The 17,166-nt window shown below is 36.6% G+C and overlaps 2 protein-coding genes across 2 annotated transcripts; one reads left to right on the top strand and one right to left on the bottom strand.

Annotated features, from left to right (window-relative positions):
- Window positions 1-2,270: 2,270 nt before the first annotated feature.
- On the bottom strand, window positions 2,271-2,630 carry LOC143611727 (uncharacterized). The gene has a single exon (XM_077085887.1). The coding sequence runs from the start codon at window positions 2,628-2,630 to the stop codon at window positions 2,271-2,273; it is 360 nt and encodes a 119-aa protein (XP_076942002.1).
- Window positions 2,631-9,463: 6,833 nt separating this feature from the next.
- Window positions 9,464-9,909, top strand: LOC143611726 (vicilin-like seed storage protein At4g36700). Its single transcript, XM_077085886.1, has 2 exons — window positions 9,464-9,532; window positions 9,619-9,909. Exons 1-2 carry the CDS (start codon window positions 9,464-9,466, stop codon window positions 9,907-9,909), a joined length of 360 nt encoding a protein of 119 aa, XP_076942001.1.
- The last annotated feature ends 7,257 nt before the right edge of the window (window positions 9,910-17,166 follow it).

Here is a 17,166-nt window from a genome sequence, read left to right as displayed (position 1 = left end):
AAGGACCATGTCAATGAGTTCCTGTTCAAATTTGGTAATTTTTTGACCATCCGAGAATATTTGGCGAATTTATTACCGAATTGGGACGTTTATTTGGGAAAAATAGCTAAAATACTTCAAAAATTATGAAATTTTTCTGGGAACTCAGATTTGATGTATTTTGATAACATATGAATTCTGGGATCATTTAGAGAAGTTTAAAGGTGTTTTGTTTATTTGCGTTCGTGTGAATTTTTACAGCCGAATTTGGGCCGAAAAGAATATCGCACGAGCTTTTTACATTCTGGAATTGATACAGGTTGTTTTGGGACATGATTTGAGTATTCAGGAATTTTTGTGGAATTTTTGGAAATTTTTTGGGGTAAACGGACGATTTTTAGGCGAAATATAGCTGATAAAATGAATTTTTATAAATTAATAAATCAGAAAATAAATTCCAAAAATATTTTTATAAAAATCTACATATTTTAATTGATAAGTGGTTAAATTTTCATAATTTAATGATTAACGGTTAATTAATTATGCTAATCTGAATATTAAACAAATTCAGTTTTTATAACAACCGGCAAGTTCGCGACTAGTGAATCTGCGGGAAAATCAAAACACCAAGAGTGATCAAAAATCATATTTTTGGACTAATTAAGTAAAAACGAACTTTTCTATGAAAAACCTGGACAATCCGGATGGATTGTGCGCGTTTCTTCTTAAATCAAACTGTATAAACGGAAACGGGCCTCGTGGCTAATCCGGGACCCCAGTATGTGATCCTTCTTTATAATTTAATCATTTTATTAACCAATACATTTACCCAAGATTATTTTCCCATAACTGCTTTCTGAACGCGTAAACGAGCAACTTGGCCCAGCTGGGAAAACGGGAGTCTAAGCCAAGTTCGGTTTTAAGTATTAGACATTGAACAACATCACAACCTAAGCCTATTGCCACTTTCTGGGCGTTCCAGCTACACCCAGATTAGTTATACAGCCCATTTTAGTATTGAGATTATAATAATATTAAAATATTAATATTATTATAATATTGATTATAGGAACTACTGATAGCGGACCGAACAAACCACGAGCTGATACAGTACTGAATATCTACTAAACCTTGAGTTTCATGACCCCACTTTTAAACTGTTTTACGAACTTTTGGGGTGAAAAGCATGTTTGATTACATATACATACCTGAAACATGTACTGATGTGAATTATCTAAGTGCTAACACACGAAAGTCCCCACGATCACAGTGATTAACTTCGAGCCGGTGGCTTGTGAATAGTACTATTGGTTTGACAAACCCAAACGGAATCGGCCTGGTTACCGTGTCACATAGCGCCGTTTGCACATTACCATATTTATACAAACAGGCTATGTAGTGTTAGACATAGCTACCGGGGCATGTTGTAGGCGGAAAGGGGCCATAGTGGTTGATGGAGCGTGGGAAATGGATGCACGCAGCACATACAGTCAAGGCTTCACTGTAGCTTAGCATAATTATATCACATACATCATTTACATACATACATGCTTATTTCATGATTACAAGTGTTAACTTGTGAATACTCATTACTGTTTTCTTGAAACTCGTGAAACTCACCAACTCTAGTAGTTGACCCATTTTAAACTGCTTTTCAGGTGTACCTAAATCGGAATGATTGGGTGATCTGTCACTTACCTGAAGTGTGCGATTGATGCTATGTGAATAGAATAAAAAACGTTAGTAGTAAGAACGTTTAGTTAACGAACTAGTTTTGTTTGTATCACCTAGACCGTAAAATAATGATAGAACAAAGAAATGTAATATATTGTAAATTAGTTTGTAATGTTTCTTTAGAAACAATGTATTGATATCAGAGGTGTCTGTTACATTCTCGTTTTACGCTTCCGCATTGTGTTAGTCGGGGTGTGACAGATTGCTACAATAAAGCCATCAGATCATAATATTATTGCTGAGTTATTCCTTGCTGCTGTTCAGATTGGCTTTGATCATTTTTTCCTTAATCTTCAGCAAGGTTAGAAAACTTCTTTCCTTTGGTGAACTTGAAATCTTTGGAGAAACCAATCAATTTATAGCATATGTTCACTGAATGCCTATTTCTATTGCAATGAGTGCACACCAAAGTTCTCCTATTTCAATTGTTCCTCAACTGGTAAGACCTTCACTGCTTGCATTCATAGATGCAGAAGATGTAGTGGGGTGGTGTAAATTTCCTTGTGCTTCTCATCTTGTATTAGAATACCATATGCACGATTGATAGAAGGAAGAGGCTACATCATCAAAATGTTACTTCTGATCATGTCATAACTAGGATTAAGGCCAAGAAGGAATTGTATCGGCCTTTGATCCTCATCTCTCTTAGCAAAAAATTGAGCAGCTCCATAATTGCATGAGGGAATGGTATTAATCGCATTCAGCTCATCCCAGTCTGACTTCATTTTGGCAAAATAAGTAGCAATATCACTGCTTCCTTGAGTGATAAGGTTCTTTTGCAACTGATAAAATTTAGCACCATTTGCCTGATCATAGCGGGAATTAAGCTCATTCAAAAGAATCTGAGCAGTTTCAGCATACAAAAAACTACTACTGATGTCACCAGTGAAAGTGTTGAGAATCCATGAGATCACCATGTCATTACAATGCTGCCAAATTGCTAGTTGTTGCTCGTATAAGGACCACCGACACTAACCGGTCAGCTTAGCTCAATCAAATAATCTGTCAACACTATTAATGGAATGTATGCACAAATTATGTATTCAAACCTTAGGCTCATTACCTAAATTAGGACCTTAGATTACTCCTATTATTACTCCATTCCTTATTGTAAGAATGCCTTTATAAAGGCATGTATTATTTGTGATTGAATACACTTGTTCACTGTAATTGCAATTCCATTATATGGTAATCAGAGCCCATATGCTCCTATGAGTTCTTCGATCCACACCTCATATACCTTTGCTCCTTTTTTTCCCCATATTTTCAAGATGGGCAACCAAACCATTGTTGAAGTTACCACACATACTCACTTTCCCACCAAACTAACAAGACACAACTTCCCTTCATGGCGTAAACAGGTTGTTTCCACCCTTATCGGACTCGATCTCGATCAATTCATTGATGGTTCTGTTGAAGCTCCACCCAAATCCATTGACGGTACACCTAATCCCAACTACCGTTCATGGTTCTGACATGACCAATTACTCCTCGGAGCCCTTCTAGGAAGCTGCTCCGACACTGTTCAACCAGTTGTTTCGTCAGCCGCAACGGCTCGGGAACTCTTTCAGAGACTCACAGATAGCTTCGCGAGTGTCTCCAGATCTCGCATCATGTCTCTCAAATCGAAACTTGCTAGAACCACCAAAGGCACCAAACCTATGGTTGGATTTCTCAACGAAGTGAAAGCAATAGCCGATGATCTCGCATTAGCACAAGAGCCAATGAAAGATGAAGACTTAATAATTCATATCCTCACCCAATTGGGTGACGAATACAAGCATGTGTCCACTACTTTACGATACCGTGATTCTCTACTCACCTTCTCTGATGTGTTTGAAAAGCTTGTTGATTATGAGCGTGGCTTGCAAGACACCCCATCCCCAACCATAATTGCAACGGTTAATAATACTCAACGGCAGGGGGGCGATTTGCTTCCAAATCTGGTTATGATGCCCGCAACCATAATAGGTCCAATTCCTTTAGTCCAAAGAACAACAGAAATAATGGTAATAATAGTGGGTCGGCAAACAATTACCATGGTAACCATAATTTCTCCTTTTATCAATATTGTAACATTCCTGGTCACGATACCAAAGAATGCAGGAAATTGGCAAGATTCTTACAAGACAACAACATTACCATCTCACCGGTACCACCATCAAACCCGACAGTTAACTCCTCGTCGGCAAGCTCTTCCCTACCCATACCTCCCTAGATGTTTGACAGCGGGGCGTCCCATCATATTGCAACTGATCGCTCGTCTTTACATAACTTATCAGAATATGGCGGTCCCGATGAGATTGTTCTCGGAAACGGTAAAGGTTTGTCTATTTCTCACACCGGTCACAAATATATTCCCACTTCTTCTCGTTCACTAAATTTAAATAATGTTTATCTTGTTCTATCCCCTTGTATAGGGTTCTCATTAGTATGATCATATGACCGTCTTAGTATCTGGAGCCCGATTCACTTGGCGAAGGTAAACCGACAATCTAGTCATTGTAATCAATGCCCGATTCGCTTGACAACGATTCATTAGCACACGAGTATAACTTGGTTTTGGTTTGTTAAGGTTTGATTGATTATTACCACATAGATTGGTTTGCGCATTTAACACTTATCATTTATTATTTATCTATTATATAATTATTTGTTGTGTCAAAATTGGTGATCATCTCACTCAACATATTTGTTGACAAAACTCCATTTTCTACGCATATGCAGGTTGCCTGAGTTGAAGAATGGGCACTTAGAAAGACCTTAGGATTATAATAAAGACATACATGGATTTAGACTTGTTGTATTTATTTATTTGAATTGTTTGGTTGTATTTGATTATTGTGTGTATATTTGAATAATATAATTAATTAGATATTGTCACTTATATTCAATGATAGTATCTTCGAGCTATGAGCAATCGGATCACGCCCCGGCATTTCCGCCTTAGGTTGGGGTGTGACACCTCTCACTTCCTCGGCCTTCTCAGATTATGATTAGGGTGGCGTCAATGATGTTGGTCGGTCCACTACTGCTTATATCCTTTATCTTGACACCAACATCATCTCATGGAAGTCCACACGACAAAAGTCGGTCTCCCGTTCCTCTACAGAGGCTGAGTACAAGGCATTGTCTAATGCTTCCGCCGAAATTACATGGACTAAAAATTTACTTACAGAACTTGGAATTCCTTTAAATCAAACGCCAACGTTATTCTATGATAATACCGATACCACATATCTAAGTGCAAACCCTGTCTACCATTCACGCATGAAGCACATTACCCTTGATTATCACTTTGTAAGGGAACAAGTATCCGCGGGTCATGTTCGAGTTCTTCACATCAGTTCCCAAGACCAACTTGCTGACATGCTCACCAAACCGTTTTCAAGAGGGCTGTTTCTCCGTAACAGATCCAAGATTGGCGTATCTGACGGATCCTCCATCTTGTGAGGGCGTATAAGGACCACCGACACTAACCGGTATACATAGCTCAATCAAAGAATCTGTCAACACTATTAATGGAATGTATGCTCAAATTATGTATTCAAACCTTAGGCTCCTTACCTAAATTAGGACCTTAGATTACTCCTATTATTACTCTATTCCTTATTGTAAGAATGCCTTTATAAAGGCATGTATTATTTGTGATGAAATACACTTGTTCACTGTAATTGCAATTCCATTATAGCTCGTTATCCGGCATGGTTAAAGTGTTAGGGTATTTAAACCTCTTAAACCCTAAAACCCTAGCAACGTTCCATATGCACCAACATGCACTCAAAACACACACTCCTTGAATACAAGAAATTTCAAGAAAGCGAGATGGGCCGTTACAAATCCAAGAATAAGGAGCCCAATGCGAATTGGGGCTGGTCAGTATATGTTGCGAGAAAGAGAGTGTTTGTGTTGCGAGAACTAGATGCAAGTGAGGCCCAAGTGAATTGTTTGGACTGATCCAGTAATCAAATAAACTGTTGGGCCTAGTCTTTAACAAACCAAAGCTGATCCAAACAAAGTAAACCAAACTAACTGACCTCGTCAATTCCATTACGGCCTGTTAGCTTTTTAAAAGACAAGTTAGTCGGTAAATGAAAGATAAACGTACGTGAATCATGCTCAAGCCAAAACACAAAATGCTTAAAGCCAAAAAAAAACTCTCAAAATCAAGACATAAAAAACGCCAATTGAATTCCAAACCAATATACGCTCAAGGAAAACCAGTTACACTCAGGTCAAAAATTGATTCAATTGAAGATCCAGATGTGTTTGTTTGGTGATGTGTTGTGTGCGTGAGGTGTAAAATGCTTTGTTTGGTTTTCACCCAAGATCGTGTTTTAAATTTACAAAAGTGATTTCCACTAAGACTAAACCACACACAAATATACAAGTGTATCTATCGTATATGTAAAATAGTATTTGTAAGAACCAAGTATTGATCCACAGACACGGAGTATTTCTAATAATAAATCTTTGTTAATAAGTTAACCGAAAGTAATAATTATTAAAGGTTGTTTTTAAACTAATTCTTATTAAATTAAGATAAATTAAAATTGGTGAACAAGTAGATGAATTTTAGATGAGAAAATCAATATATGAAGGTTACCATCTAAATCAAAAATCCACTTAGCTCCTCTTTGATTGTTAATATAATAAATATGTGATAAACTTGCTTTAAGAATATAAGATAGAATAACCCCTCATTTCTAAGCGAATTACCCTATGACATAAAAGAAACTATAATACATAACTTCATTCCTACCATGAAAATGTCAATTGGTTAAGCAAGTAGTTTTAGTGAACCATAAAGATTAGGATTGACCTAGATTTCTCAAACACCAATCCTAACAACTTTAGAGAATTATAGTTAACTCACATAACCCCCTTGGTTGATTTAAGTAGATTATAATTACACATTCCTTTAACAGATGATTTTTTTAACTAGCATGGCAACCTAATTAATCGTACTTAACAATCTTGTTTTAGAACTACCAAGGCTAGAGAAACTAATCATAACATATATCTCATATTTTCAAAGTCTAACACAAGGAAACATGTTTGGATAAAATATCAAGATTTTATTTTTACCATCTCTAGTCTCCAAGAATATAAGTGGATCATGAACGATTATAAAGATTGGTTTTAAAGATATTAATCATCAATCTTGAATTAATGGATTAAAATGACGAAACAAGTTTCATCAAAGGATAATTGCAAAATAATCATTACTTCAAAAAAGATTATTGCATTCGTTACTTTTAAAACCCGAAAACCCGACCCATTTCGATTTTCGTTTTTTGTTTATATATATATATACACACACACACATACATACATACATATACACACACACACACACATTAATAATATTCTCGAGGATTCATGTTTATTGATCGTTCGTTTTTATATTCGTTTGTTCAATTTACGAAATTCCAATATTTAAAGTTTCTAGTTAAATGACCCTTCAACTATACAGGTATAATATATCTAAAATATTATAACTTTATTTCATTCTTACTACATTTCAAAGTATAAGGTTCACCTTGTAAATATACTTTAAAACTGTTTAAAACAAATAGAAACTTAAGGGACCAAAGTGTAAAATCTGATTTAAATTATATTATAATAATATAAACTTACAGCAGCCCAACCCCCCACCTTCCGGCTCGTTTTTTCGGCGACGAATCCAAGTTCCGGCAAGCATTAATTTCATCGTTAAACGCGCATATCGACCAAATTAAACCCCGTAACTTATTTTGTCTATAATAAGAAACCGTAATCGTCGTTGATAAACTCGTTATGACGACTGTAACCGTGCGTATTGACCCGTTATACTCGCCGGATTTTCGGCCAACACAATAATCACGAATTAACGATTACACACTCCCATTAGTAGTATAAATAGGACCTAAAACTTCATCCAAACTTGTCCCCAACATCATATCAATCTAATATACTCTCTATAATCCCGTCTTGTTCATCAAAGTTAATTTCCGGCCAACCACCGTTCACCATCTTTCCGGTACCAAATCAAGTAAGTAATATATGGTTTTTGTTAGTTTTTGGCCGACAATTAAAACCCCTAAATCAATTTTAGCAAACATGGATTCAATTAACAAGTTTTATTCTAGGGTTTATTAGTGAAGAAGATGAAGTTTTAATATTCTTTATATATAACATTTTCTGGTTTTAAAACACAAATCATACCAGTTTTGTTGGTTAGGACGTATGAACATGAACCTTATGACCCGGGTTCGAACCCCCGGGTCAGCACTTTATATATATATATATACATATATATATATATATATATATCAGCTTTTATATCATATAAATTATATATTAAGCCAAATTAAATTACGAGAAATTATTAAAAAATCAAATAAAATTATTGTAAGTTAAATAAATTTATTTTATCGTTTTCACCTAAAAACCAATCTTTTAAACCCGTCGAGTTTCGTTAAAACTCAAAAAATATTTATATATTTATTGTTTGTTTGTTAAACTTTATTATTCGTTAATACTTTCTTTTTCAAAATAAAAATATATCGGTAACACCAAATTTTCGTAAACGTTATATCATTCAAACTTAGTAATAATTTAAAATTAAGAAATATTTATAAATCGTTAACTCGTTGATATTAATTTGCTCACTTTAAAATTCGTTAACTATAATTCATTATATTTTAATTCGTTGGTTTTATTTCAATAGCATAATTAATCTTATGATATAAAAATCCGTGCTTTGTAAATACCATAAGTCTTATAATAGCATTAATTGTAATATTTAAATAATATAAATAATTAAAATACCGGTAAAGATTAAATATATATAATATTATAATACAATGCCTTAAAATAATACAAAATCCCGTTAACCTAATATTTGTAACTTTTTCAATCCCGATAGTTAGACTTTGCTTTTGTTTTAATTATAGTTCGAGAAGTTCAATCGTTTCGGTTCCTTTGACGCATTTCGGTTTTATTTTTATTTTCGCTTCGATTTCAAAGGCGAGTTCTTCATAACCCCATTTTAACGTTTTATAATATTTTGGGGGTAGCATGTCACAAGTTTTTCTTTCGTTGGTTATGTGATTGTTTACAAACCGATTCACTTATATCGTACATGTTAATATTATTCGTGCATATTGTTTATGATTATACGTGAACTTACTTGCAATGTGTTTATTGTTTTTATGGTGGAAGTTACGCAAACGCAAACGCATACACATAGTGGGAGGGTCCGACGGGACGTACCCGCGCCGTCTAACGTTACGACCTCGGTTGTTTACGTAAGGTGGTTCTCATTTCCCCGACTTCAACGGCTTCGGCTAAATGAACGAGAGGACGATACTATTTGATTTCATTCACTTTACGCTTGAATACTTATTGCATGACGATTGTTGAATCACGAGTTTTATATATATATGTATACGCAAAACTTATGAAAACTCACCAACATGTGTTGTTGACAAAATATATTATTTTAAACGTGCTGCAGGTTGATACGATAAAGTGCTAAGGATGAAGATCATTAGTATACCTTATGTTATTTAAATAAAGAACTTATTTGTGATTTGATGAAGTGTTTATTGTTCCTTTTACTCTTATGAACAATTTGTGTACTTGCTATGCTATGAAATGAAATAAAAATAATTATTGTCGCTTTAATAGTGTTACGAGCTTATGAGTGATCTGTACGTTACACCCGGGTGTATTCCGCTTAAAGCCGAGGTGTTACAGTGTAACCATGGCTAGTAAAGAATTGGACGTTTTGAAAAACACCAATTTTGGTGTGTTCATGGTGAATCTAACCAAGGTCGGTTTTTTAGAACTTGTATTTATGCCATAAGATTTTATTCTGATGCGTTGGTTTAAGGGTTTGTGATGTTTTATTGTTGAAAGGGTTCGATGATGGGACCGCATTGGAATCCAAGCGCAGCTGAAGTTGCGATTGTGTTGCATGGACAGGGAGTGATTGAAGTGGTTTGTCCCGGCATTGCGGGTGAAACAAAGTGCAAGAGTTCAAGGCTAACGTTTGAAGAAGGTGACGTGTTTGTGGTACCAAATGGTTATCTTATAGCTCAAATATCCTTCAATAACGAGTCATTTGTTTTTATGGGGTTCACGTTGAAGTTTAAGGATGAAAGTTCTCAGTATCTAGGGGAAATTGTCTATTCTCCAAAGGTTGGATAGAAAGGTGTTAGAGAAGTCCTTTAATGTTAGGAACACAACATTAGATTTGGTTTTGTCAAAAAAAAAGTGAAGAGGTCATCTATGAATGCATTGCGTGTGGCGAGGAAGAAGTCACGGGGAAAGGAAAGGAAGGGGGTGGTGGAGAAGGGACAAAAGAAGAGGAAGAAGGAAAAGGTGGAGAAGGTGGTGGGAGAAGTTGGAAAGAAGAAGGACGAGGTGGAGAAGGCGGAGGAAGAGGAAGGTGGCAGGGAGGAGGAGGAGAAGGAGGATGACAAGGAGGAGGAAGTGGAGGAGGGTGGCAGCAGGAGGAAGGAGGAGGGTGGGAAAGGATATAAAGGAAGCATAAATATTCCGAGTAGGTGGCGGCTAAAGATAAAAGAGCGACTGAGGAAGGTAGTGACATCCTCATTGTATATATGTAATATGAGGATGTAAAATAAATAAGGTGTAAAAGCTTGTATCAATCTAGTAACTTTATGTTTCTGTTTATAAAAACGATATGTTTGGCTAATGAAAAAGAACTTTTTGTTAATATGATGGCTATTGGCTAGGAGACTAAGGCTTCGATGGTGTTGATTGTGATAGTTAACATCCATTGGCATGATCCTTCTTTTATAGATTTGTGGCAATAAAAATCGTTGAAAGAGTAATGTGGTAATTAATAAATTATCTTTCTTAACGACAAACAATGCTAAATTGAACAGGGTCATGGACCTTACCACCAAACAATATTAGTGATCGATTAGTTTAGCATCATGAAGTTATTTTTCATTGTCTTATTAAAATATATTATTGGTTAGAAATTAGGATTAAGAGAGAAAAACATACTTTTGTTGGGTTTGTGGAGGCTTGGGCTCGTGTTGGCCCCGGTTTACTTGAAGACGGATTAAATGGGTTTTATAAAGATAGAAGACATGAGAGGTTTTGGGCCGGCCCTATATCTCTTTACTAGGTCCCGTTTATGTTATCTTGTTCCCTAAGCTAGAAACCCTAACTAGTCTCTATATATTGTAATCTTGTACTTGTAATTCTTCACGAGTGAGGCGGTAGAAATAATAAAATACCCTGGTTGTAGCCCGTGGACGTAGGTCATTTAGACCGAACCACGTAAATCTCGCGTGTTCATTTTCATTTATATTTTCTCTGGCAGTATTATACGTGTTTGTGTGTGCACCAGATACTAACAAGTGGTATTAGAGATTAGGTTGGTTACACACGGTAAACACATCAATAGAGAACTAGGTTGTCGATCTAGGTTTTCGGTGTTGGCAGCTGGCCGCCGAATCAGTGATTCACCGAGAGGTCTGAAAAGGTCAGCGCATGTTTTTTATTTTATAGGTTTTCTTGAGATAAGGCGTTTGGAACTTTGGGCTGTTTGTGAGGTTTAAACAGGTGGCAACCCCCCATCCACCTTGTTAGCAATTGCCTTTGTATTTTGTGTTCACATTAGAAAGATACAAAAGTAAGCAAGAGGTATTTTCTTTGTTGCTGTGCTAAATATACCAAGGCAGAAAACAATTGCATTATTGTTTTGCTGTGCTAAATATATGCCCCTTTTTTTGTTTACTTTTTTTTTTGGAGGTTTTCAGCTTGTGTTCACGTTAGGAAGTCAAAAGCAATTTTATTGTTTTAGTTTGCGTGATAACCAAGAAAGAAGACAGGTTTTACGTTGACGGTAGTTTTCAGACATTGGTAGTCTGCCGTATGTGCTGTTGTGTTTTTTGATATCGCCGAACTAAGATTCTATTTTGCAAAGCCGAGCCAGAAACAACTAAATCAAGATCCTATTTTTATTGAAGAACAGTCGTCATCAGAAGAAACTGTTTAAAGAAACGGAGAACCAGTGCCAACAGCGATTGTCAGGTTTTATCGTTTCGATTTAAAGTTTCAGTTTCTGATTTACAGTTCGTTATTTCTGCTGCGTTTAAATAGGTTGATTTTTTAACAGAGTTCCGTAGAACAGCCGTTAAGTCCAGGCCCGTGCCATTGCTGTGTCTGTCTCTGTTTTTATCCAGTTTTTCGTTTGAGTCATTGTCATGGCAGAAGACGGAAAGGTTTCGATACAGAAGTTTGATGGACAAAAGTTTGGTTGGTGGAAGATGCAGATTGAGGCGCTACTTTGTCAGAAAGACTTAGATGTAGTGCTTGAGGATGAAAAACCAGAAAAGATGTCAGAAGCAGATTGGAAGAAGTTAGACAAGAATGCTAGGGCTTGTATTACTTTGTCGTTGTCGGAAGATGTGGCGTTTAACATCATGAAAGAAACCACAGCCCATGGTATGATGGAGGCACTATCCAACATGTATGAGAAGCCTTCGGCAGCGAATAAGGTCTATCTTATCCGAGAGCTAGTGACAACAAGAATGAAAGAGGGTGGGTCAGTTATAACGCATATCAATAATCTTAATTCGATCTTATCCCGCTTAGTGTTAGTTGATATTAAGTTTGATGATGAAGTTCAAGGCCTTTTGTTATTATCCTCTTTACCCGACAGTTGGTCGCAAACAGTGACTGCGGTTTGTAGTTCGTCTACAAAAATTACATTTGATGGGATTCGGGATCTGATTCTGGGAGAAAATTCAAGACGCAGAAGTTCAGGTGAATCATCAGGCAATATGTTAGTCACAGAAGGTAGAGGTAGGGGAAAACAATGAAGCAGTGGGAGCAGGAAGAGAAGTTAGTCTAAGACTCGTAAAGATATTGAATGTTGGGGTTGTAAAGAGAAAGGACACTTCAGAAATCAGTGTCCGAATGGTAAGAAAGAATTGAACGTTACAGAAGACAACACAGATGACGGGGTCAGCAGTGATGAGGCTTTGGTTTGTAGTGTTGAGAGTAACGTTGATTCCTGGGTTATGGATTCTGGTGCATCGTTTCATGCCACTCACTGTAGTGAAACGATGAAGAATCTAAATTTTGGTGATTTTGGAAGAGTAAGACTTGCGAACGATGAATTTCTTAACGTTACGGGCATGGGTGACATTGATTTGAAGACTTCAGCTGGTTCATGGACTTTGAGAGATGTCAGGGTTATTCCAGGTCTAAAGAAATTGTTGATTTCAGTTGGGCAATTGGATGATCAGGGGCATGAAGTTAAGTTCGGGAACGAGCAGTGGAAGGTGGTTAAAGGTAATCTTGTTATGGCTCAAGGAAGAAAGAGAGGTTGGCTGTACATGGTCAGTTTACCGCCTAAGGGAGTAACCGCCCCAGTTCAGAAGAAAGTCAAAATCCGGTTCACAGAGTCTAGTGAGCAGAAGAAGGTTTGTTTTGCAGGAGATAAACCGAGAGCCACAGGTCAGATTCAGGTTGAACGTATATGGAAAGGTTCAAGAAAACAAGTCAGAGGTGTTCGTGACAGTGGGAGCACTGATAGTCAGTCAGTTAAAGCTTCAGTTACATCTACCAGACAACAGTGGGTTAAAAGAACCAGTGTTCCTTCTGTTAAAGTCTCTCCAGAAGGTTACCTGCTACATATGGAGAGTGTTGTTTGTTCTCAGGGTATTTCAGAATCCGGCAATTTGTGTAAGTGGGAGCCGGTAGGGCAAAAGGACGAGTCAGTGGCAGTTGTAGCCATGACTGATGTGTTGGAGCTCGGCGGAGCTTCAACGGGCCTTCAGGTTATCTGATTAGAAGGCCGCTGCAACCAGGTGAGTCGAGGAGATTACTAGAGGTACAACTATTCACGGCGGATGGCAGTTTGAAGTTTATCAAGCCTCCAAGTGGGAGATTGTTAGGTTTGTGGAGGCTTGGGCTCGGGTTGGGCCCGGTTTACTTGAAGACGGATTAAATGGGTTTTATAAAGATAGAAGACATAGGAGGTTTTGGGCCAGCCCTATATCTCTTTACTAGGGCCCGTTTATGTTATCTTGTTCCCTAAGCTAGAAACCCTAACTAGTCTCTATATATTGTAATCTTGTACTTGTAATTCCTCACGAGTGAGGCAGTAGCAATAATAAAATACCCTGGTTGCAGCCCGTGGACGTAGGTCAGTTTAGACCAAACACGTTAAATCCTCGTGTTTGTTTATTGCTTTCGCGTTGTGTTCGGTTCGTGTGTGCGTTTAATCCTAACAACTTTCATATTATATATGTGTGTTTTCCTTTCCCCCATAATGCTTCTATGGATCAAATCAATTTTTTTTATAAATCACATATCAATTTTGAATTTTAGAACCGGATCAAAGAGGCAGCGCCAGCATCTGTCAAGCATAGTAGAATAATGCAATTTAAGCAAACAAAGTTTACAAGCATGATAAAGAAAAACATATATAAAACGTTAAAAGCCAATATGATCGAAGAGAAAAACAATATCAAGATCACATTTTCTTCAGAATCAAAATAAGATCAAGATTAATAATCACATCATGAACAATTAGTGATCAAGGTCCACCATCACATCACATTCATCAAAAAATCTACGAAAGTATTCTAAATCAGGTACTTGCGCTTGAAGTAAAAAAGAGCAGCTACTCACTCTTTAGGACTGCACACGCAAATTAAGGAAGATAACAGTTTTGGGGATTGTTTGCCAGGTAGTCCTTGTCGATGTTGGTTGATTTACTAAGGAGGAAATCAATCAAGGTTCAAATGTTGGATGATTAAATCAAAAGTGTATCATTGTAAAAAAAAATTAATTTATTTCGATCTAATATTTTTTAACAGTATTTAGAACTATATGCCAATACAAGCGTTATTCTTTATAAGACGGGATGTCAACATAAAAGGCAAATATAAATTAAAGTTTTTTGAAGATAAATGCAACAAATGGAAGAATTGCAGTTTACTATGGTGTGGTTAAGCACTTGATCTCAGACCAAAATCAAAAAATGGAATTGTAATTAAAAGGTTAGTGGACTGGACTAAGGAGTTACTGTTAGGCCTCAGGTAAAGAAAAGTTTAGGCTTGTGCTACTGAGTGGACGGTCCAGAAAAGAAATCGGAGCAATGGACATGTAAAGGGAATTACTCAATTAAGTGTGCAATATACATATGCCGTATGATCCTCCTTTAGTTACTACTTTTCTTTAGTTTGAAAGATGATTTATAATTCATTCATCTGATGATAAGTCATTTTCTTTATCGAAGACTATTAGGGTTGTACTTGTTGGATTTTATAGACCGGTTTGATAAAGTCAACGCAGCATACCGAGTTTTTACCCGTTATAGTTACACCGGGGGTAACGAGCGTTGAACCCGCTTAAGTTAGTTAACCAAGTATGACATACTTTAATAAGATATTATGGAACGGGCTTTGGGAAACAAAATATGGGCTTGGTGGCCCGTATTAGCTTAACTAGTTTATTTATAAACTAGCCACCATAAGGATTTATAATCTTAACCCTAGCCACCACAAGCAATCATCTCTTCCAAGCTTACGCACCACCGCCGGCTCCCTTACCTTCCGCCGCTATTGCTGCTTCATCGGGCGCAACCACTACGCCGCTGTCGCTGCTATCCTTGAACACCACAGCACCGTCGCCACTGCTGTCGCGGTTCCTGTTCACCCGCCACAGCCGCCACCGTGTTCCGTCGCTGCTTCTACAGTACACCGCCGCTACCGCTGCCTAGTGCACCGCCACCGTCGGGTCTCGTTTGTCACCTAGCGTTGCTCGTTAGCTCTCGGTGTCTCGACCGGTAATTTATTAACCGAGGTAAACTTTAATATAATTGGTTTATGATAATTATATATAATGGGTTGTTTATATTAATGTACTCGTATGATTTGTAACCGGATCCTGTCGGGTTTAGTTTTGGTGCTGATTGCTCGTTTATATTCCACTGCGCATTTATTAATTAATAAGATTAATTATCATTTGTCACATTTATTAAACCGGGTTTTAATAAATAAAATTTTGACGGATCACCACTAAAACCCAACAGTAGTATCAGAGCCTTGGTTACAACGTACGATTTGGTACTGGTCTTTTAACCAGAATTAGAACACAAACTTTAACTATTTTTAAAGTTTCTGGTCTTATTATTATTATTATTATTTTGCAAGTTTATGTTTTGGTCAAAATTTTATTTTGTTTTATTTGACCAAAAGCTTGCCCGAATTTTTGTGTGATTGTTATGTAATATGTAAATCTTGTCCGACTGTATTTGTGGTTGTTTGTGATGTTTTGGTTTTTGGTTTTTGGCCATATGGATGGTTCAAAGTTGTAATAGTTAGGGTGTTTCCTTTGTTGCATTTATTTGTATTTCATTTATAAATATTGTAATAAACGAAGACCCAAAGACAAAGACCATGGAAACTAAACGGAAATCATGAAGTCAGTGGGAGTTGCTCGAGACGACGATTGGATGCACTCAAGTCCATCCTTGTTGTTTATGTGTTATGACCCTGTGACCCGTTCGTTCTTGCTAATAGGCTCTAGCAAGATCGAACAAATTTTGGCCATATAGATTTACATATTTTTATTGCTTTTGTGGTTGCTTATTTTTATAATTGTTATATAATAACCAACCTCACACCAAAATATATATATATATATATATATATATATATATATTAAAAGGAGTTTTAGAATATTAAAACAAGTTCTAAAAGGGTTACAACTTGTCAAATTTTGTGTTTAAAACAAAGTTTGATTTAAAATAATTTATAGCCAATCATGTTTTGCAAAATTAACTAAATTTAATTTTCCAAAACTTATAACTTAATAGGTAACTATTAACTTAAAGTTGGCTATTATTATCGCGACAAACTTAGTTTTAATAGGTTATATAAAACTAAGTGTCCTAAGAGATGGGAGGGTTCATCAGGTAATATTTACACTTAATCCCAATTTTAAAATCAATTGTCTATACCATCCTACTATAAGCCACACTAGAGGCATACTGCGAAACTTCAAGTGTTTTGCCCTACAGCACCACACTTGATTTCTAGCCTGTCCCTTCAAGGAGAAAAGGTTTCGTTGACACATCCGGCCCTTTCACAAGTGACTATATTAGGTCGACTATTACTTTACTCTCCTGTTACGTGCTACAGCTGTCTGGAGACTAAGGTGGGCATAGATGAGGCTAAACGTATCTACTTAGACAATTGTTGTCTTACTAGGCCTCATAACCGAGAGTTGTGCTTTATTTATAATTGGCAAGTGTTGCATGTCTGCCTAACCACTTACTAATGTTGTGTGCTACAGCTGCCATTAGTAACTGGAAGCCAGATTCTCAAGTTCCTATTTTATTAATTTTATTGGGTTATTGATAATAGGATTAAAACATCGAAAAATTACTTTTACTTATTTAACATATGT

The sequence above is a fragment of the Bidens hawaiensis genome, unplaced genomic scaffold, assembly GCF_021521415.1.
Source record: "Bidens hawaiensis isolate Kalapana, Puna unplaced genomic scaffold, B.hawaiensis_p1.1 tig00032069_1, whole genome shotgun sequence".
Lineage (NCBI taxonomy): Eukaryota > Viridiplantae > Streptophyta > Magnoliopsida > Asterales > Asteraceae > Bidens > Bidens hawaiensis.
This window is presented reverse-complemented; position numbering and strand designations above follow the sequence as displayed.

What these genes read in the sequence shown, in the direction of transcription:
- LOC143611726 (XM_077085886.1), top strand. Translation starts at nt 9,464, where the DNA reads ATGGCTAGTAAAGAATTGGACGTTTTGAAAAACACCAATTTTGGTGTG. An exon ending in TCATGGTGAATCTAACCAAG is followed by an intron (nt 9,533 to 9,618) that starts GTCGGTTTTTTA and finishes TATTGTTGAAAG; the next exon opens with GGTTCGATGATGGGACCGCA.
- LOC143611727 (XM_077085887.1), bottom strand. Translation starts at nt 2,630, where the DNA reads ATGGTGATCTCATGGATTCTCAACACTTTCACTGGTGACATCAGTAGT.